The 22,885-nt window shown below is 42.2% G+C and overlaps 1 protein-coding gene across 1 annotated transcript in view; it reads left to right on the top strand.

Moving 5' to 3' along the window:
* Nucleotides 1-22,885, top strand: part of afg2a (AFG2 AAA ATPase homolog A) — a 121,098-nt gene that overhangs the window by 3,570 nt on the left and 94,643 nt on the right. The window contains exons 5-11 of the mRNA XM_074649068.1: nucleotides 43-687; nucleotides 798-927; nucleotides 1,524-1,580; nucleotides 1,844-1,967; nucleotides 4,072-4,173; nucleotides 4,388-4,541; nucleotides 18,520-18,674. Of these exons, the coding sequence (XP_074505169.1) occupies nucleotides 43-687; nucleotides 798-927; nucleotides 1,524-1,580; nucleotides 1,844-1,967; nucleotides 4,072-4,173; nucleotides 4,388-4,541; nucleotides 18,520-18,674 (1,367 nt within the window). The remainder of the gene's footprint in view (nucleotides 1-42; nucleotides 688-797; nucleotides 928-1,523; nucleotides 1,581-1,843; nucleotides 1,968-4,071; nucleotides 4,174-4,387; nucleotides 4,542-18,519; nucleotides 18,675-22,885) is intronic.

The raw sequence follows: 22,885 nt of genomic DNA, 5'->3' as shown, positions 1-22,885 counted from the left end.
GTTTCCTTTGGCTGAATAACTGGTTTGTCTGTCTTGTGCCAGTTGGGAACATCATTTTGCCAGGAAATGTCATCCCCCTGACCTACTTCGGCCGGTCATGCAGTCTCCGGGTCGAGACCATCAGAGGGGAGGACGGAGTCACCCTCCACAGACCAGCTCCACCTCCAGGACTGGACCCTGACACGGAGGAGTCCTCTGTGCTGGACTCCACCTCAGCTGACCTCTCCCTGCAACTCAGCTTGCTCACTGTGGATGACAACAGCGCCGACGGGGCACCGAGCACGCCTGGAGAGCCCGGGCCTGCAGCCAGCACCCCACGCCGACCAGCCCACCTCCCTTCTCTCTCCTCACCCCCTGCTCCTTGCACACCGTCCTACAACTCCCAGAATCCTCCTGCAGAATCAGCAGAGGATGCCGTCAGTGTGGAGAGCTCACTTTGCTCAGAGCAGGCAGAGAAAACCCCCACAGCTCCCCCTGGTGGAGCACTGAGTACTGACACCTTCTACTGCCTGTCCTGCTCCACTAAAGTCCGTTTCAGAGACAGAGCAGGGCAGGAGGATCCAGATGCAGAAGCTCAAAGGTCAAAGGTCAAATACAGCATGATTGGTGGGCTCAGCAGCCAGTTGGATGTCATCAGAGAGACCATTGAGCTTCCTCTGAAACACCCCGAGTTGTTCTCCAACTATGGTAGGTCAGACAGCGCATTGTTGTTCCACATGCGTACTGTAGACTTTCAAACAGTCTAAACTAGGACTCCATTTAAGACAAGATCTAAGTGCAAGCTGTTTTCTGTGCAGGGATCCCACCTCCCCGAGGAGTGCTTCTGTATGGTCCCCCAGGCACAGGAAAGACTATGATTGGACGAGCCATAGCCAATGAGGTTGGAGCTCACATGACGGTGATCAACGGCCCTGAAATCATGAGCAAGTAGGTCCTACTGCTCAAAAACATTGAGCATCACTTTTCTGTCCCAGTATAATAATGTGTACTGTGTGTCAAGTTGTTCTAGTCATAAATCAGAAATACAAATTAATTAATAAATTAATTAAAATAAATTGTATAAGGGTTAAGAACATGATGATATGAGTGTGTGATGTCCATCCCCATACTCTATTATGTCTCATAAGTTGTTGCAGCAATTTTTGGGTTGATACCATTTGTTACACAGATTTGGTGCTGAATTTAACCATTTTTTACCAGTCAATAATTGATAAAAATGATAAATAATCCCTCCAGAATATCACATTAAGACACCAAGACCTTGAGGAACACCATAGGAAAAGCCACGCTGTGATTTGGTATCAAAAACTTCTGACATTTGGAGATTTCTGCAAGAATTGCATTTTTCGGAGATTGGATGGCGAGCACTTCTGTTGTGTAAACTGCTCAGAAACCCCCTAGTTATCAATCTATCTAGGAAAGCCATCCATCCTCTGAATGCTCTAGGTCTGTAGTTTGTGTCTGTAAAGTTTCACCAGGCTGTGATTATCCTAGAGTCTTATCCTTGTCTTATGTCTTTGCAGATTCTACGGTGAAACAGAAGCGAGGCTGAGGCAGATATTCACTGAAGCGTCTCAGAGGTAAACTTTGTAGTTAATCCTGCTGATCATGCCCTTAAATTACCATCATCAATACTATCCTAGTATGTTTTCTATATATGCAAAACACTGAATGTTTTCTTTTTGTTGGCCTTAATCACAGCACAGTTAAACTAGACTAAAGTCCTAAAAAATATGTCAATGCCAACATCAGCTTGTGATATTGGATCTTACAGCCTTGTCATTCATTTTATAAACATCAGTGTTCGTGTATAACATTTGTCACATTTTTACTTCATTTACAGACCACCTGCGATCATCTTTATTGATGAGCTGGATGCTTTGTGCCCAAAGCGAGAGGGAGCGCAGAATGAGGTGGAGAAACGAGTCGTTGCTTCTCTCCTGACTCTGATGGATGGGATTGGTTCAGTAAGTGTCCTTTATATCTTTCTACCATAATAGATCCTAACAGGTGTTTATTATCAGGTTAGTATAATAGTCACTTCATTTGAATGCCGCTTTTCTTAGAACTTGCAATTGACCACTATTTCAAGTGGTACCGCACTCCTGGGATTTCTTTTCAAATTAACTTCACTCTGAATTCACATTTGAGTTATTGAATTGTATGTGCAGTAACTTCTAGAGCTGCTAATATTTATTTAGTTGTCAACTATTAAATTTATCACCAACTTTTCTAATTAATGGGTTTGATTAATTTTTTAAGGGGAAAAAAAAAGTTTAAATTCTCTGATTCCAGTCTCTTAAATGTGAATATTTTCTGGTTTCTTTACTCCTCTATGACAGTAAACTGAATATCTTTTGAGTTGTGGACAAAACAAGACATTTGAGGACGTCATCTTGGGCTTTGGGAAACATTTGGGATGTTGGAAATGTTTGGGAGACATTTAATAGACCAAACAACTAATCGATCAATCAACAAAATAATCAACAGATTAATTGACAATAAAAAAAAAATTGTTAGTTGCAGCCCTAGGAACTTCAAAATACTATTATTCTAGTCTATTCTGATACCAGTAATCTACCAATTATGTCCTTGATTAATTGTTTTGTCTATATAATAGTGAAAAATCTCCATCACAAGACAATGTCTTTAAATGTCTTGTTTTGTCAAACAAAATGTCCAAAACCCAAATATTCAGTTTACTATTAAAAAAAAGACAATGAAGACCATCAAACAAAGAAAAAAAATCAGTCTGTCAGTCAACTAATCAACTAATTGTTTCCACTGGGTGATGATAGCCACTTCTATCTGTGTCCTTTTTTCATTACTTGGCCAGCGCTTACAGTATGAAATGAACAGTTTTCTCATTATTCCATCAGTATCATTATTACAAGGATGTCTGCTTTACATTTACCAGCGCTTGTTCATCATACACACACACGACCTAAGAATGTGTCTTTCTGCAGCAGAGCGTGGCTCTGTCAGGAAATGTCCTCATTGGAAATGCAGATTGTCATGCAGAAACCATCTCTGCATGCTGGACGCCCTTCAGACACTGTGGGTTGTGTCTCTGGGGTGTTGTTTGTCCTCTGAGCGCTCTGTCAGTTCCTGATGAGAAAAAAGATGATCTCCCCCCCACCCCCCACACACACACACACACACACACACACACACACACACCCAATGGGAGCCTGGGAAACAAATCACCTAAGGTTGCCATGACCTGCCAATTTGGCATAGGTTTATCAGCAAAGTACATCTCCATGAGCCCAGGCAGAAAAGAGCCTACATTTGGATTGGTGATATTACACAGATACACCTACGCCTGTCTGTTTTCCAGGCCAGATGATCCAAGGTCATCAGCACTGATTAGGATGCGGAATGTGGTGAAAGCGCTTCCTGCTCCTCGGCATTCTCGCTCGCACCGTAATTTATTTGTCTTTCAGTTGGAAAAATCTTGCAGGCAGACCACCCCGAGAAACACAGCAGGACTGACTTATGAAGTCACAAATGCATGGTCATGAAGTTAAATACAAGGCTGTTTTACTTAGCTCCTCGAAAGTTGATATTGGTGACTCAAAGCAACAATTTGCATGTAATTCCTGGTGAGTATCTTAGCCAGCACCGCAGATTTTGTCAGGGGTAGTTTGAAATGTACCAGTCCGCGTCCATCATCAGTTATTTTTACACTTTTGATGGTTTTGAAAAGCAGCCCCAGAGTTACCACAGCTGTGGGAGTGGACAAACACACCTCAACGTCAATAGGTTGCACTGAAGAATCAACACTTAGTAACACTGGAAACTTTACTGTATTGCCTGGTAACATTAGCATCACTGAAATATGACATATTACATATATTACAAATACATGTATGTTGATGTCTTTCTTAAAAATGTATACATTTGGGTGGCATCCTGATGGCGCATATCATATAACCTCAACATTGTACCACAACACAGGGGTAAACGTTAAAGCTGCAGTGGGTAGAAATGGAGCAAAATAAGGAAAACAGCCTGTCATGACATTAGATCATGATTACTAAGGACCACTCTTTTTTCCTGTCCTGCCAGGAGGGTCACTCAGGTCAGCTGTTGGTCCTGGGGGCCACAAACCGGCCCCATGCTCTCGACCCCGCCCTACGCCGACCAGGACGCTTTGACAAGGAGCTGGAGGTGTGTACTACCACAAAATGATTAACCTACTGCTTTGCTGTGTGTTTGTTTGATAACTGCTGGATGTATCTCTGCAAAGTTCCTTGAAGTGCTCTATCCGTTTATGGTTTGGGGTTCCTCAAAAGTTCCTTCTAGGGTTCCACCACAATTACTTTAAGAGTAAATGAAACTTTCCGTTCTGCAATTCATTGTTCTATTGATTTCCTGACGGCAGGTGGGAGTTCCTAGTGCTGCGGAGCGTGCAGATATTTTGCAGAAGCAGCTGAACTTCATCCCGTGCAGCGCCACCGCTGAGGAGGTGACGCAGCTGGCCGACGCCGCTCACGGATACGTCGGAGCAGACCTCGCAGCTGTTTGCAAAGAAGCAGGCAAGTAAACACTGTCCTACTGTCATGTAGAAGGTCAAAATGCTATGGAATTTAAAAAACAAAAAACATGTTTCCTAGTCGTTGGCACCTGATGGCAGTCTGAATGTGGTCTGCAGCGTTTTTCACATATCTACGCCTTCTCTTCTCTCTCTACTGGGCCACATGATGTACAAAATTTCCCAGCAAGGCAAACATTTCTGTTGCGACAAAGTCCTAAATGTATATCGTAAAAATGCCACTGAAACCAAGAACATCCACAGCTACTCGGACCAGTTGTGCTGGTCTTTGTATTGATTTCCTCTCTTCCCGAAATCAACATCATTTAGGAAACCAAAACAAAGTCACACGCGCCAGCTGGCCCAAAAATGCACTCCATCTTTTAGCAGTCTGGTTTGCCTCGTGGGCTCAGGCATCCAACCAACAAACAACTAGCATACGAACAACAGTTTGTTATTGAGCTTTAGGTACATTTGACTCCACCTCTGCTCGTAAAACTTTGCCAAAACCGCAACTTCTTGTGACTTATTTCTTCCTAAATGATTTTCTCCAAATGTCTGACATGCCTGCAGCCCCTTTTGAACACAGAGGGTCAACCATCCTTTGATATTTGCCAAAAAGGAAGTTGTGAGTTTCTGTGGTGTTCAGATCCCAGTGAGAGAAACCACTGAAACCACCACTTGTTGTGAAATTCCTTTGCCCCCTCACCCCTGATGCCACAAACCAATCCACCTCACATCCTGAGGACGAGCATATTGGCTTATTTACAGAATGTGTGTATCTGAATGTGCTTGATTGTGGGCGTTGGGGGTGGGGGGGTGGGGGATTGTGCGAGCACAGGCACATTTGTTTTTCTGCGTGTGACCCCGTATGGCTCCTGGGTGGTCCCAGCGCCTGGGGTACGTGGCATATTGCATTTCCAGCTGAGGAGGGAGCTGGGGCTGCTGTGCGGAAGCACTCCGGCGAAGAGCGTGATTTACTGTCCGCAAAGGGCCAGACGTGACTGGCAGTGTTTTCTGAGAAACCTCCTCACGCCCCGGAGGGAGACAACAACCTCCCCAACCCCGTTTGACTCCGCTCACTTCCCTCAAAGTCTCCAAACCCAAATCACTAAACAAACACAGGCCCTCACAAGTACGCCACAGATTCAAAATGCATTTAGTGCTTTATTTATTTCTGTCGGCACATTCAATCCGGGAATAAAGTGTGAGTAAAATACGAGCTGAGGTGAAATAGAATACAGCTATAAAGGCTTCAGAGTTGTGTGTCAAATCTCCTGGCATCCACATGTAATACCCCTAGAGGTTCCTTTGAAATCTGGTTTTATGCAATAATAAATATCTATCAGTTTGACATTTACCTTTTTGTATAGCTAACAACTAACTAAATATCTATCGATGAACAAGATGACGAGGCATCAACAGTTTAGGAGAGAATGAATGTGAATATTCTGATATGTTATATTACTCTTCTCTGCCACAGAAACTAACCGTAGTTGTGACTTCAGAGGAGTCAAACAAACATTTAGGTAGCAAAGCTTTCAGTGTTTATGTAAAGATGCAACTGCTGGCAAACTCTAGTTAATAATATTAGACATTAAATAACATATACAACAAAACAGTAACACTTAGCTTAGTAAGACTGTGATTATCTAGCAACAATTTTGATATTAGTAAAAAACAAACTAATTGTGTTGGGATTATGCATTTTCTTTCTTTAAATGCTAAATCAACACATAACATGGCACTGTAAACTGACTTAAACTGCGAGCTGCCGGCTCAGCCTTCACCATCTCGAGAGCCGTGTGGAGGCAAAATATATGCTCTGAATTTTGTATTGAGCACCTTTAAAGCAGCAGTGGGTAGAAATGGAGCAAATATGATTCAAAAAGTTATTTTTTATAAAACGGTCACTATATCCTGACAGTAGTGCATGAGACAGGTAATCTGAAAAACATCATGTGCCTCTGTGTCCTCCGGTGTCCCTCGGTGCTCCTAATGGCATTTGCAAGATTTCACCGACCGGAGAAAAACAACCAGTCAGAGCTGATCTGGAGTCTGCCGTCTCTGAGCCGGCTGTCAATCACTCGCGAACTCCGACCAAACGGTCAAACTAGGCAGCGCTGATCAAATATGGATCAATATTCTGTTACTGTAATGCCTATTTCTCGCCTCAAATGTTTTCAGTAACATCTTGTAGTGCACGGTTTAGCTGTAAAATTAGAAGGTTTGTGACCCCGGCAACCATGTTGAGATCTCTTGAGGAAATACCAAGCACCGCCCACCAGCCGGAGCACAGCCAATAGGAACGCTCAATAGGAACGCTCTCTCTCTGAAATGACCTGTGATTGGCTAAAGTGTTCCGTCACGGGCTAGATTTTTTAAAGCCTGCAAACAGAGCCATGATGAGGTGCAGAAGTCTAGTTTTCTGTCAGAACACTTGAAATACAATATGCTGAAAGGTTATTATGGAATTTTTGCCCAATGATGCCAAAAATATACTGCCTACTGAAGCTTTAAAGCTGTTGTGGGCCGTAAAACCAAAACAAAGAGCTGAAAGACCCTGAAAGGCATCCTAGAACTGCAGAGTCGGGTGATGATTATGACGCTACAAGCAATCCTTTTACAAACACGTAAACATTTGATCTATTGTTGATATACTGCAGGGTGTAAAGAAAAGATGACAAGTTGTAAATAGAGGTTTGACAGTGTGTTAGTAACTGCCTATATGTGTGTGTTTGTGTGAGTTTGACTAATGGGTAAGGATCCACCCTCACCAAGCCTCCATACTACCACACTATGCACATAAACACACACAAGTTAATATCTGTTTTTTCCTTCTTTGCTTTCATTGAAAGGAACAAAAGCCGAAGAGGCACAAAAACACATCGAGTCGGAACTGCAGTTGTTTCCTTCTGCTGCTCGGATAACAATGAGCTGCTGCGGGAACGTACGCTCCGACGCACCGCTTCCTGTAAAATATAAATGGGGGGACAATATTGCGACGGCTGCGACACGCTCGGGTCACGCACAAGATCCCCACCTTGCACAGCTGCAGAGAAGCATACGCACATACACACACTTATGACTTAAATTTAAGATGCACACACACAGAAGCAGGTTGTGGTGGGGGTTTCACATCCTGCCTTTAGTACAATACCGAACTGCTTATAGACCAGAGTAGGACTATTTAAACCAAGAGGGAAGGATGGCCATGTCTGGTTGTCTGCGTGTGCATTTCTTTTTTCTTTTTTTGAGAGCATTTGCGTGTGCATAAGAATGGATGGAAATCTTGATGTCATTTAGGGAGTTTTTGTTTGTCCAGTCCGAGTTGTACCGAGCCCCAGAAAACAACTTCTTGACGACAGATGTGTTATATAATCAGCACTTAATTACACTTGATCACGGATCGGCCAGTTTCAAATGTAATGTAATGCGCACTCATACCAGATCTATTAAAGTCTGTTTCATTTAGGTCACCTCAAATCCCCTTTAAGCCTCCTCTGAGCACACAAATTATTAAGAAAGTCTGTGCTTTACATCATGTGCACTGACCGAGGGAATCCAGGTTGAACGCCGTGATCCTTTAATGAAAGGTAGGATTTTTAAACCTGGAGAGGAAAAACAGGAATGCGTCTCAGGTTTAAGAAAGCATACTTTTTTTTCTTGCAAAACCCATTTATATTTGTTAGCTGTAAAACTAAAAGACTAAAATTAACAATTTCTGATCAAGATCTGATCTAAAAAAAAAAAAAAAAATCCAAATTAAGTTTAGAGGTGTGGGTGTCGTGATATCCCTGTATTGATTTAAAAATTAAATATTGATATCATCATAATTATACACATAAGATAATATTGTGTAAATCGCTGACCCCTGCTCCCTGCGATTGATTTTGTTTTAGTTGACAATGACATTGTATTGATGGCAGATGTTAGGCTTTGTGGAATTTTTGTTTATCAGTTCATCTGGTTGCTTTTTCACTATCTAGTAGTGTAATTGTTCTTTTTATACGCTTTTGTACAATTATGATTATAGACTCACTCCACCTGCCTACACTCCTATTGCAGGGCAATTCATTTGCCAAAAAAAGAGACAAAACACACAATAAACAAATAAAGCCACTAATTTCTTTAACGCATTTATACAATCAATCTTAGGTTGTAGCGGGCTCAGTTTTAAAGCTAGGATGAAGATACTGGTACCATATGAAACTAAAAAAACTAAGGAATTCAAGTCATTATATACATACATTTGCATAAAGCAAGCATATTTGTCCACTCCCATGTTAATAAGGGTATTAAATCTGTGACAAATCTCCTTTTAAGGTACATTTTGAACAGATAACAATACAACCATGCAATTAATTGTGATTACATATTTTTACAATTTTACCCCTCCTGTCCTGTATATATCATCTGCATTTGATTTGTTTCTCCACAAGTTATTCCTTTAATATGTATCATTGACAGTCCAAGTATCTCAAAACTCAATTCAAAGTGCATAGTTAGATTCATTGCTTCTCTGCTGCAGCAGGAAAGGTCAGATACACTATAGCTGAACTGTAGTAACCTTAAATGAGGACCTCTAGTGGGCAGACGTTATATTGCTGGGGAGGTAAACAGCCAAGCTCAGCTGCAGGCAGTGAATGTAATGTCAGCGTGGAGGGCAGATAGACTGACCTCCATTCAGAATATAAAGCTCATCAAGTCTCTTTTCAGTCGTGGATGCCGACCTTCCATCAGACTCACTCCTCCAGCTCCTCTGAACTTCATCCGTCTCAGTTACTGTGTCTGAAGTGGACATGGCTTTCATCATGGCTTCGTGCAGGTTGACAGATTTATGTACACATTAAGATGATCTGCTGGACTGTGTTAGTCACAGCAGGAAAAATGTACAACCTGCACGCCAGTAACTCTATTTATAAACCCTTCTGACAGCGTTCCTGTTGTATCTGATGTAGCTCCTCGTCACGTCATTCTGACTGGGCTTTATGTCATGTCTTCATGTTTTATTGTTTGTTAGCTGCACGACTGCTGAGGCTCCATGTCTCATTCACATGGTGGAAACTGTTGCCTTTCAGCTATTGAAAAAGGTGCAAAGAGAGTTTGATATTTGCTCAGTTACAAACAAAAAATACTATAAGACAAATTTGTGATTCTGGGCTATATAAATGAAACCGACTTTATTTAATCTAGAGTACAAAGCTTATTGATATACAATAATGTTTTGTCATTATATTCAATAAATCTAAATCTGCATAAGAGTTGAGCAAAGACCAACATCTTGGCTCGGTGCCACCATTAAACTGAATATCTGCAGAATGTCTTTATAGAGCTTTAAAAAAAAAAAAGAAAACGTGTCTGTACAATAAACCAGACGGTCTACAATCAAGGAAATCCTTGCACAGTAATGCAACAATTTAATAACAGAGCGATGATGCATAGAAAATGAACTAACTTTAAAAAGAGAAAAGGCATCAGCAGAGCACTGGAGTTGAGTGTCAGAACTGTGGTTCCCCTTTTGGGGTCCCAAGATAAATTTGAGATTATTAAAGGGATATAAGAGAGAGACGGAAAATATTTGTTATGTATATTTTTGATCTTTTTCACCTAAAATGTGACCATGTGTGAAAGAAAAATCACTCTTTAGTGGAACTGACCGCAGCTGATGTACACAATATCCATGTTGCCATTCACATATTTTTATATACATTTTGAAGTATTGCATCACAAAAGCTGTAAAATATGATGAAACTTCCTCGAGTTTTTACGCTTGGGTTAGGTGGTTATTGCGTTAGTTGAAAAAGAGTTGATGGGATATGGAAACGCCTTTTCCTGAATACATTCTGATATATTAATATCGTCCTTTGGACAGCATGAAACATGGCCGATACTAGCTGACATGACAGAACAATTGAAGCAAATTCCTGAAGACCTCTCCATTTTTCTCTCGTAGATCGGCCAAGGCGACTTGTTTTGTTTCTTGTTCGCAACCTCTACTTCAGATACTTCAGATTACAGCCATGCGTAAAGCGTAGCCGATACCGCCAACGTATGATGAAACTACAGCCTAGTTTATTCACTCCAAACCAGTTGATGGAAATGCTCCTAATTCATACTTCTTTTTTGCTACATTCCAAAAGTTTGCTTAAAATGTTCTTGATGATTAAATAGAAACACGACTACTGAGGTCCTAACCAAGACAAGTGGTCACAAATAGACTGCCTGGTAGGGATCACAAGCCATAAAGTTAAGATCTGTGTGTTAGAATTTACAGATTCAGATCAGTTAAGAACATTTTAGAACGACAAAGCCAAAGTTGGCATGTAAATCTATTGTGTATACTGTTTATAGAAGTATAGAAGAAGAAGAAACAGGCAAATTAGGTGATGTGCTGATTCAAATGATAGAGAGACAGCCAACAGAAGTGGATTTCCTCCGTTGTAACCACATAGGCACTGATTTCTTCAGATCTTATTTCCCCCTTTTACGTTGACCCTGTTCCCAGCTCAACACAGATTATACAAAACAACTCTTCATTATGAATCCCTCTAGGTGTTTTGTGTGGTATTGGATGCTATCATGTGGTCTCGTGGAGACTCTGGGCGTCTCTCTGTCGTCCTGTCGGCGTTCAACTGATCCCGGTGCTGGCAGATGACTCATTTCCACAGTCTAAACAGTGCAAATTGTGTGTGTGAGGGCGCACGTTTGTTTCGAGTGTGTATGCGTGTGCGTGCTTGTTTGGTTTGTGCCACATCCGGACACACTGTTTACAAGCCTCTCTAAACAGGGGAAGCCCACTGGAACAAAAAGGGCCAGTAAAATTGATTATGTGGAATAATAAACACACAACTCTGCACTTTGTCCGCTGAAAGCTTTTTTGGTTCGCCTCTTATTTGACGGCAAAGATCAGGCTCAATATTTAACATCCACTTCTCCAACTTAGACTAAACGGCCTAAATGATTTACTCGGTAATTGCGCAAAGTGATCCGGCTAACACACTTCAGTCCTCTAAAGCTAAATAACTTACTACGCCGAGTCCAAACGAGGAAGAAAAACGGCGGCGAAAATGAGCCGAGTTTTGTGCGTTTCACATAAATCCTGCAGTAGGAGACTAAATGGGCCAAACACTGCTGAATGCTCGCTGATGTTTACAGCGGCAGCCTTGCCTTATAAAGCGCTTTTCCCAACTCGTCTGTCCTTTTAAAGACGCTTCTGGAATTTCAGGACAGGTCACATAAATATCAGTCGGATCAGCATGTGAAGTTTATTTGAGGCCTCTGTTTATAAAATCCGGAAATGTGCTGCTTGTACTCCTTAACCCCGGCACTTACCTTTACCCAGTGACAGCTGTGTGTGTGTGTGTGTGTGCGTGTATGCCTGCACACGTTTTCCGCATGTTTGGAGTGTGTTAGCACGTGTATTTGTCTTTGTCATCTCTGTGTGTTTGTGTGTGTGTGCACTTTAAGAGCACATATTATTGCGGTGTTTCAGCTCCGGGAACAGATGTTGGGTATTGTAAATACAGGTGCAAAGAGTGTTCCGGAAGCCCCGACGAGTAATGAAAACGTTCCTGCGGTTTTGTAATGGTGTAATGCCCAAAGTATTTCACAATTCATCTGAGGACAGCGTCGCAGGAGAGCTTGCGTCCTGATTTTGTGGGTGTTTTTCGATGCAGCGCTTATCCACAATGCAACACAACGCTACACACACACAGTCCTGATTCTTCCCTGTTGAAATGTGGAATGCACTGTTGAAGTGCAGATGGACTTCTTTTGACACACCTTCCTGGACTCTGCGGGGTGATGATCTGCTGTCTCTGACAATGGAGCTCTGTGAGGTTTTTCCCTTTTGAAGTCTTCTACTGGAACCTACTGTACACTTCCTACCTCATTTTTTTTCCCGTCCTCCCTGGAAGTTGAGGACGAGTGTCAGACATTGCATTGAGTTTACTTGCGGTTGCATGAATGAAACTACATTATACAGCTGCACAGTGCACATAAGTGTCCTATAGTGTTTTGTTTACCCATGAGGAGCTTTAGTGTGGTTTATAGCCTGACTGATGCTGGATTTTTTAGGCCAATATCAGAGTTTGAGAGTTTAACGAAGTTTGATCATTATGCATTTGCAATTTTTTTTTTTTCAACATAAGCACATCAACAAATATATTTATTAATCCATCCATCTGGAGTCGATCCCAGCTGACGTTGGGCGAAGGCTGGGCACACCCTGGACAGGTCGCCAGACTATCACAGGGCTGACACATGGAGAGAGACAACCATCCACGCTCACATTCACATGTACGGGCAATTTAGAGTCAACAATTAACCTAACCTGCATTTCTTTGGATTGTGGGAGAAAGCCCACGCTAACTAAATCGTATATGGATACCTCATATGTTTGTACTGCAATTTCATGTTACCTATCCGCTGACATACATGCCGATACCTGGATATCTATGATATGCTAACATTAGCTACTATAGATCTGTTGTGGTTGGAAGGCTTGGACAGGATTTCGACGGCCTCTTTTCAACCCCAGCATGAACAAAAGCAGCTTTTTGGCACACTGGAGAAAATGTTGCTGAAGTGGTGGTAAACCAACCTTCTTTACCCTAACCAGCAAAGGATGCTCTTGCATTGCTGGTGCATACTGATATATCATTTACTGAAACGGCTGTCTGCTGCACCTTCTTTTGTTTCCCAGTTTTTGCTTGATAATTCATGAGAAAATACTTGGATCAACCTTGTTCCTGATCCTAAGGATTAGTTTGGGACATCCCTAGTGTACAGTATGTGCTCCCTCTGTTGTGGTGACGAGCGCACATGTATCCAGATGGGTCAGACACGGGTATTAATGAATATCAAAGGCTCAGTAATTACTGGAGCAGGTGCTCATGATTTCCGGTACAAACATACAGCTCCCAGTCATTCTGCCAGTCTTGGTCACTAATAGATGTTGATTTATGGATCATTTGATGCTTGTAGGAACTTCATCTAAATATTGGCTGCATCAAAGTCTGTAGGAATATAAGGATTCATGTATTGTTTTGAAGGTACTTGCGGTGCCATCACAAGTTGGAATATCTCTGGGTATAATGTTTTGTATTCAGGGGTTTGATTCTTTAGTAGAGGGGGCCAATTTGGTGCGAGGGTCAGCGGAGGTGACCTCCAAAGAGAAGGCCTTGATTTCCCACATAATTAAGACCATCCTTGTTGAAAAACCACAAATAACCGTTCTCCTCTCTTCTCCCCGGCCAGTTTCAACTCTATGAAATGAGTTCTTCCTTCTCTTCCATACCTAGTTTAGGCCCTGGTGTGATGTTTTGCAAATGTGCATTCTTGTACATTTAGGGGGCCCCTTTTTCTCTCAATTCCCTCTAGATCTCTGGCAAATTTGAAGCATTCTGGAAAGACGGAGTGCAAAAAAAGTAGAAGAAGAAAATGAGTCCACATAAGGTTCAGATTAAATTGTGTTGTGTTGCCTCTTTTTTTCCCTCCTCCCTTCCCATCGGATGTTTTCATAACTAAACCAAATGTGTGCTCGGAGTCAGCCAAGAGCAGTCAGGAGAGAGAGAATCCCTGAAGCAAAATGTTAAAGTCACATCGTTGAATCAAGTTTCCGCTGCCCTCCGGGTGTCCAGGCTGCACTCAGAGCTCTGCGGCTTATGAACCCCATTTCCCCTCCGGTCGGGCTGTTTCTCTACAAGGCTTTTCATTACTGCTGGAAAAGTGCTAGATTCACTCTAGACAGTTAGATGATTCTTGGTGAAACTTTTATTAAACATTTGTCAGCTGTATTTTTCAGTCCCCAGAGCTTGTGTGCAGCAATACTATTGACTAGAGCCTTTAAACTATCTGTCAGTCTGCACTTAGTGCTATAAGTTATCATGTAACTTTAGGTGCTGGGTTGAGGATTAAAATCTAGAAATAAAACTTTTTGCAGAAATGTAGAGCCTGCAAGACCTCCACATTTGTCATGGAAAAAAGCCCAAAAAGTGTTTTACTCTAATAAAGCATAATATTTCAACGCTGCAAAAGACCTATCAAAACTTTTTCTAAATGAGTTGCATGTGTTCTAAATGCAGCAGATTAGACTGTTGTCAGGCTGTTAAATAGGCTTTATCAGTCGCTATGATCGCAACAATATGTAGTTGTCTTTGTGCTCATAGTTATTGTAACCCAAAACACAATGTTTTTCCCTAAACTTAACCAAGTGTTTTTTTCGAAGAAGTTGTAGTTTTTTTTGCCTAAACCTAAAGAAGTTGTAGTTTTATTGCCTAAACCTAAATAAACCTTTTTGTTTGTGTTCAAATTTAACGTTCCATTCATTTTTACAACATGTTAGAACATTTTGCTTTTAATTTTCACTTTCACTTTTACAATGTACAGTAGTAGGTGTGGTAGGCCCCTAATGACACCCATCTATGGTGCTTATAGCGAGTGATAACGCCTATTTAATGGCCTGATAACAGTCAAATCGGGTGCTAAATGAGTGGATGTAGGTTCTCCTTGTGTGTAGCTGTGTATACTATATTTTCTACCTGAGTATATATCTTTGGATTCTCTTAACGAGACCCTGAACATAACAGTTCACGTTATGTGTGCCTTTGTTCTCAATGTAAAAATGAGTAATTCTCTATCAAAGCTTAAGAATGGATAAGCATGCTGGAGGTTTATCCCCTTGTGGGTCTTCTTTATGATCAGAACGCAGCTGTCTCTCGGGTTTTCTCCCCTGTCCCATCATCCTCTCAGCCCTGAAGGAGGCTGAGGCCCTCCACCTTCACAGGGCAGGCAGCTGATGGTTTGGGGTTAGTGCATATGGTGTTGTGGCTGGTGCTCCTCATCTCCCTCCTCGCCCCAGCTTCCTTCCACATCCTGTCTTGTCTTGCTTTGTCCCCTCCGCTCGGACCAGATGTTTTTATGCAGTATTGAGCAGCACTGGTCTGAAGCTTTAACGCAGATGAAGAGCTGGAGCAGCAGCCAGGTGGAATGATGGGATGTTTGGACCTCTGGGGATCGAGAGCGAGAAGGAGGGGTGGGTGGACGGGGATAGAGAGTGAAAGAGCTAGAAAGAGACATCATACACCAGGCGGCCAGGACTGGGGAACACATTGACCTCAGCTTGGCGTGCTCACAGAAGACAAACCTGCTTGCATTGATTGTGTTTCTCCTTCTCCTCTTCTTCTCCGTCGGCCTGTCCGTCCCTCGCCTAGTCGACGGGTCCTGGAAAATATAAACAGGATGCAGTCTTGTCTGATCGTAAATCCCCTTTCGTCTGCTCCCTGGCCTCCAGCCCTGGACCACGTCCGTTCTCCTCCAGCCCTCGCCACCCCAACTCCTGCCCAGATCCCCCCCCTTTAGCTTAGAAGAGGAAGCCAAAAGTTTCTGTGTGTGCGTCCGTGTGATGTGTGCACATGTGCATCGGGAATGGTTGTGTGTCTAATATACTGTTACCCAACACTGGGGTTGGAAACGCGGTTGTGGGCTGGTTTTGTAACTACTAATCATTGTCCACATTTAGCGTGTAATTCACTCAGAGAAGACCTGTCCTCCCACCTGTAGGGGTTAAATCTGCACAGCTGGATGCAAGCTGGATGCACACATGGCGGTTTCTGCATTGTCGTAGCTCTACTTTTCTCACACATTTTTCTTGGCCTATTTAGTAATGATTGCGTGCAATATTGCAACCAGCAGGCGCTGTTTTTCTGTAATGTGAATTGGAGGAAATTACAGGCAGAAAAAGACCAATAAGTTTGTGCACTTAACTGGTTCTCTCAGGGAAGTTGGAAATGTTTGCATACTGTTGCAGATTGTGACCAGCATATCAGGCTTTTGCTATGATTTTGGAAACTCTTTTTGGGAATGTCACAAACTCTCCTCAAGACAAAATTGAAATCTGAATAACATTCTTGGCTGATGACTAGCTGCAGAAAAAAAGGTCCTTAATCAATCTTCATTTCCTCTCTGACAGAGATAAGAACTCAAGTGGTTGTTGAAACAGAAGTCCTATGACAGGAAGGTCATTGGTTTGTAAAAGACTGGAAGGATAAAAAGACATTCCTGCAGCAATGCTGCTTACATAGCTTCTTTTGAGCAAGGCACTTGATTGCAACTGCTTGGCGTCCAACAATAGAAGACCAAGAAGCTTTACCGTGCTGATCCCCAGAGACAGAGGGTGAACTGTAGCCGAATACAGTTGGGAAGTCAGAGGAGCTGCTAACTTACGTAAAGGACAATGCCAGTTGAGGTGTCTTTTATCAAGAATTATTTGCTGAAGGGGAAGACAGATCCGTCTGATGCGCAGTTGCCTCCATTAATTTAGTCCATTAATTCCTGATTATGGACACCTCGAAGGACATAATCCTGCTTAAACCATGATCACTTGCCAAAGAAACCAAAAAGAACACCGTTAATATATATTTTCAGGTTTTGCAACAAAATGTAAAGTTTTTCATGACCTGATTATTTCAACTTTTTGAGAAATTGTGTTTTTATATCTGTTTTGTTTTTCACATTCTCTAGCGTAGCAAAGGCTATTTTGAGAACACGTGTGCCAACAACGACATCAACAATCAACTGTGTGCATGGTATTACGTTACCTTGTCACTTCTTGTGTATGATTTCATGACAATACGCATACAGTTTGAAAACCTCATCAGGGATTCCTCCCGGTGAAAGAACTTGTACTTTGTGACTCCTTGTCGCCGGTCAGTCATTGTACTGTGGAAACCACAATGACTTGAAGACTCCCGATTACAAGACAGCAAGTTGTGTAGTGTAACACTACAGCCATCTGAAGTCGCGTAGTGCGTGAACTTGGCTTATCCTCACAACAATTGCTATGGAGAAGAAACTAGTTCAGCGAATCAGAGCTGTAGCAAATGCAGAACGCTATGTAATTGGAAACATGAAACATGAAACTCCAATGTTACCCACAATCCAAAAGTGAACTTATTTAAACAGCTGAATCTTTCCACAAAGCATAACCTTTAGCTTTAGCAGGTAATATAATTTTAAGCAAAGTGATTGGAGGTTTCATTGTTGACTTCTCGCCGTACTTTTGTATTCACACAGGCTTGTGACTTTTGATCAAATAACCACATATTCTGACACAGCTGCTCATCTTTTGTACAGCTGATTCAACCGGGAGAGTTTCATGTCCATCAAAGCCTTGGAAGTGCTCCAACTGGCAGTTACCTAACTATGCAGAACATGAATAGGACTTTTACTTTTGGAACACTGGATGCCTGGAATACACTTAACAGCTTTATTAGCACGAAGCAGGAAGAGCGTGAATGTTTAATTACCTTTCCTGTGAATGAATACAATCTTTTTTGTGACTTCTGCTTTAGAAATATGTGTTGTATTTCCGTACTCACTCATCACCTCCGCATTTTGCAGAGTCTGTGCCCAGATCTTTCTCCTTCACATCAATCTGCTGTGGCCTCTTTTGCAAGGCGAAACAAAGGCGTGTTCGTGATATTGACACATCAATGTTTGTTTTGCTGTCTTCTTTTTGTTCAAATGCTGAGGGTATTCAAACCTTAAGCGCTTCAATTACACTTCCCTTCCCTTTGGCCTACTCTCTTTTCTCCCCAATAATGCAGGCCCAATTATTTCCGCGGTCAAAAGAGGAATTAGTGTTCATTTTGAGATTTACATTCGCTAGGCGTGTATCATCCCAGCGTGTACGAGCCTGAATGTTTTGAGTAAAAAGTTGGACTGGTTTCATGCAATGAAAACCCTAAAGCCACAACAACACTAGCATTGCTTCTTTAGGCAAATAAACAGTAGTTTCAAATCCCTATTTATTCTCCAAATTACAGACTTTTATTTTCTAAATGATTCACCCTTTCTATTGTAACATGTGGACCTGGATTTACCCGAAACTTGACTCTTTTCCATCTCTTTAAGCCGTGGCATTATTATTATTATTTTTTTGTTAGTCTAGCTGAACTGTGTAAACTCTCTTTCTGCAGGTTTGCGTGCACTGAGGCGAGCGCTGGGAAGTTCACACCAACCATCAGACCAGCAGCTGACGGGGAAGGTGACCGTCACTCTGCAGGACCTCCAGTGGGCCATGTCTGTTGTGAAGCCAAGCGCCATGAGGGAGGTCGCCATCGATGTCCCCAAGGTAAAGTAACCTCTTTCAATCACTGCGCCCTTTTCTTTCCATCTCCCTCATTCACTCATGGACACACCTTCTCTTTCTGTTGTTAGACTAGCTGGAAAGCCAACAACATAGTTTTGTTTTTAAATGCGAGAAACGATGCAAAAATGTCTTTCCTTCGTCCTAATATTGATACTAATGGAACTCGGTGCTTCCTTACTGCATCGAGTTAAGTTGTAGCTTCGGCTGGTTCGTTTGACCAATCATTCAGGCGGCATGCACATTGCAAACTCTGCCCCAATAGTTCCAGGGCCGTCAGAAAGTACTACTTCCGGAGCAGGGACTTTTTTTGCACCAGGAACTATGGCAGAAGAGCTAAATATAATCCCTTGTTCCACTGGTCGGAACACAGGAAAGGTTCCTGAAATGGTTCCTGGTCCTCTGGGAAACATCCTTTTGTGGAAAACAGCAGTGTTAATGAAGGGCTGTCTGCAGTTATTGTAGTCGGGGAATAAAAAGAAAAGACATAAAATTGGAAAATTGATGGCTTCCAGGCCTGACAGATATAATTCTTGAATCTTGCCAAAATGTGTCTGTGTTTTGTGTTAAGTTAGCCAAGAGGCGTTAAAGAAATGCAGCTGGTCAAAAGAAGTCATTAAAGTTTATTAGCACCAGCACAAAGTGCATCATAGTAAAAGACAAAAGCAACAGACACGAAATACAGACTCAATACGACTATACATGTATAGTATAAATAATGAAACCTAAGTGTAAACAGGTAGGTCTGGAGATGCTTTTCAAAGGTGTACACAGATCTCTGATCCAAAGGGACGGAGTTCCAAGGTTTAGGAGCCACAACCACAAAGTTTCAGCCTGGAGCAAGGTACAGTGAGCCGTGATCAGAAGACCTCTGAGATCTGCTGGTGATAGAAGGCTATGAGCTGACACATGTAAGAGTCCGGGCCGGCCGCGCATGCTTTTAGTACATGTCTGTGAATGTGAGCGTGCCCAACTGGCCAGCTAAAAGCCGCCACTCTGCACTCAAGATTTGTGTTACATAAGACATTTTCGAGGACCTGGTCAAAAGGGGAAGTGAATAGAGAGTTAAAGAGAAGAGAATGAATGATCATCTCCTTCTCAGCTTGAGATGCAATTAAGTTTCGAAATGTTCCTCAGAGAAAAAAACCAAAAAAACTATCTGAGGGCGCTTTCACAAGCCAACATTTTGTCCGTTTTAATCAAACTCTGGTGCGGTTTGTTTGGGCAGTTGTGAACGTACTCTGGTGCAGACCAAAATAACCATTTATAACAACCATTTCCTAGCAAACCCTAGTGAAGTTTGATTATAGTGAGAACATAATCTGACCCAATTGCAGGAAGTGAACCAAAACAGACTGCCTGTGTGGGCATTTGTTGAAATGGACACAGGTAAACGACAGGTTAACGCGAGTGGGAGAGGACTGACCTGGACTTCTGCAGAAATCTGATATTTGCTTGACATCTGGGACGAAGAAAACATACAGAATGTGCTAAATAAAGTCCGTTAAAAGAGTGACGTTTATAAAGTCATTTGATATAAACTGGAGGAGAAGGGATTTGTGCGCACGGTAGATCAGTGCCAAGTCAAAGTGAAAAAACTCTCAAACCTCTCAGCTAATATTTTTTAAATGATTTGGTCCACTTTAATTTGTGCACTGTAAAACCAAACCAGATTAAATAGAAAACTAACCAAACGTATCAAATTCACTCTGATTCGGACCAGCCAAACCGACCATAGCTTGTGAAAGCACCCTGAGAGGGAAAAAAAGAAGAAAAAAACATTTGGTTACATTTCAACCGAGGCTGAGTGCTACATGTCATACACTACTGAGGGGAAAATCATGCAACAAAAAAAAAAAATCGTTAAGAGGCCTGGCTGCGTAAATGATGACATCATCCTTAATGATACAATCTGTATTGGATCCTTTGTTTGTAATCAGCATTAGTTGTGTCTCAGTTGCATTCAACCGTGCAATGGCCCTGCGAGGAAGCAGACTGGTTTACATCACTCAGTCTTCGCTTCATTTGAAGCACAAAACAAATTTCTAACCCAAACAGCGTCGCCGCTTATTACCACAAGAAAAACTCATCAACAGCAGCTCCCTCTCCCTCTAATGCGCATTCAGAAAAATCCCTTAACTGCTCTGTGGACCACTGACCACTGAATCACCAGCACTTAAAAGATGGGGTCAGGCCGAGGAAGAGTGGAAATGACCCCGTGGCTATTTTACCCTCCAATGCAATGAAGATGAATCACTTTGCTCTCAGCGGATGGAGAGAGAGAGAGAGAGAGAGAGAGGGAGGGAGGGGATGGAGGGATGAGAGGACAGTGGTGAGACTCCAGGATGTTTTGGAGTTTGCATGTGCAAGACATAACGGACAGGAAGAGGGCTAACATCATCCTCCACCGGTAATTGAAAGCAGATCGGGTCGCTGACGGTTCCTGCCAGCAACCAAAAAAAGAGAAAGAGGAGAAGAAGAAGAAGAAGAAATGTCCTTCCTATCCCTTCACCCCCACCCGCCTCCCCTCTCCTCTCCTCTCCTCTCTGCAACACTCTGCACTGAGCTCACCCAGAGACGTTCAGTCCTTGCGGCCGGTTCCTGGAAACAAGAGAGAGGAGTGAGTTTGAGTTTGGAATTTTTTTTTTTTTTTTCTATCCCCCTAGCGCAGCTCAGCTGAAAGGCCAGCCGCAGAGCCCCGGACTTGATTATATCCACATGAGTGCAAACATTTGTTTCTAATCCATTTTATATAAGAAACTTCCAGTGGTGCCGGATGAATACACGCCTCGAGTTCCTCAGAAACCTTCTCAGATCACGTATCTAGAGGTTTGAGTTTTGCAGATTACGCCTCTCGATTTATGTTATATTTATATGTGAATTGAAAGTTTGTTTTTAACCCTTTGTTTGTTTTGTGACAAGACACTCTTCCTCTTTTTGACATCTTTCCTGTTTACCCAGCATTGCTTTTTTTTTTTTTTTAAATAATCATCTTCCACTATGCAGTCTGGCTTTAATATTTTCATTTGGCAGCTGTATAACAAGCCCGTTTATTCCTCCTTTTTAAACTTACTCCTCGTCTCCCTTGAGTTTTTTTGTCTGAGAAGTCCCCCACACCCTCCTTTCAACCCCATCAAAGGACCAGAGCCTGAGAGGCCCCTTGTAAAGTTCAGAAAACAACAGTAAAAGATAATAACTGGGTCTCGTACAAAAAGGAAGGGAGGGAAGAAGGGGGGGGGAAACGCAGCACAGCGAGGTGTGAGTCAAAACACTGCCTTCTAATTCCACAGGCGCTTCGTTCGTGACAAAAAGCACCTTGCAATTAATGTTACTTTACATTGTTATTTCTTACAATGACTCCGTTAAGTCTGCAGCGACGCAACCAAAAAATGCAACAAAAAGGGGGAAGATGAGACGTTATAGTGTTGCACATCTGCTTCCTCGGCGGAAAGAGGTGATTGGCAGGTCTGTGGATGTTGTTGGCAAACTCAGAGGATAAAGTCCATTTAAACCCCCAAAACCTCTAAATCTGGTTCGGATAGTAGTGTCACTACAGTTTGGCCACAAATGATAAGAATTTGTCTACCGCATTGTCCACCCTTACTTACCACATAAAGACACTTCATATAATATTGGGAAAGCCGTTATGTCACAAATCCTATAAATGTTTACTGAAGTGTGACAACTTTTGTACAAGGCCTGTACAGGAAGTACATTATCAGTTGTCTTGCTACTTTAGCTTATTGATTACAGACACAGTCTCACGGCAGTTTGTGAAATAGTCACGAAAATGAATCTATTTGATTCGTGTACGTAGACACGAACTTCCCTTTTTTTTGTGACGCTCAGCACGAATTTCAACAACGGATTTTTCGTTGCTCCAGTCTTTTTCAAAATAAAACTACTTAGTTAGGTTTAGGATAATATTGACTTGGTTAGACTTAGGCAACAAAGGTACTTACTTAGGCTTATGAAAAGATTGTGATTTGGGCTAAAACAACACCGAAAGTGTCGTAACTTAAGTACGGAAGTTACATGACAAATAATATCAACGTTGACTTTTGGTTTCACGCGGGACACGGACATCGATCTCCTCGGTGAAAGCCCTGTATTTTTTAGGAACCAATGAGGTTACTCTAAATGACTACTGATAATGAACATTGACAGTATCAGAGATCAGCAAAATGAGTTTGCTT

The sequence above is a fragment of the Sebastes fasciatus genome, chromosome 10 (assembly GCF_043250625.1).
Source record: "Sebastes fasciatus isolate fSebFas1 chromosome 10, fSebFas1.pri, whole genome shotgun sequence".
Lineage (NCBI taxonomy): Eukaryota > Metazoa > Chordata > Actinopteri > Perciformes > Sebastidae > Sebastes > Sebastes fasciatus.
Note: the sequence above shows the minus strand (reverse complement) of the source record. Positions and strands in the feature narration are given on the sequence as shown.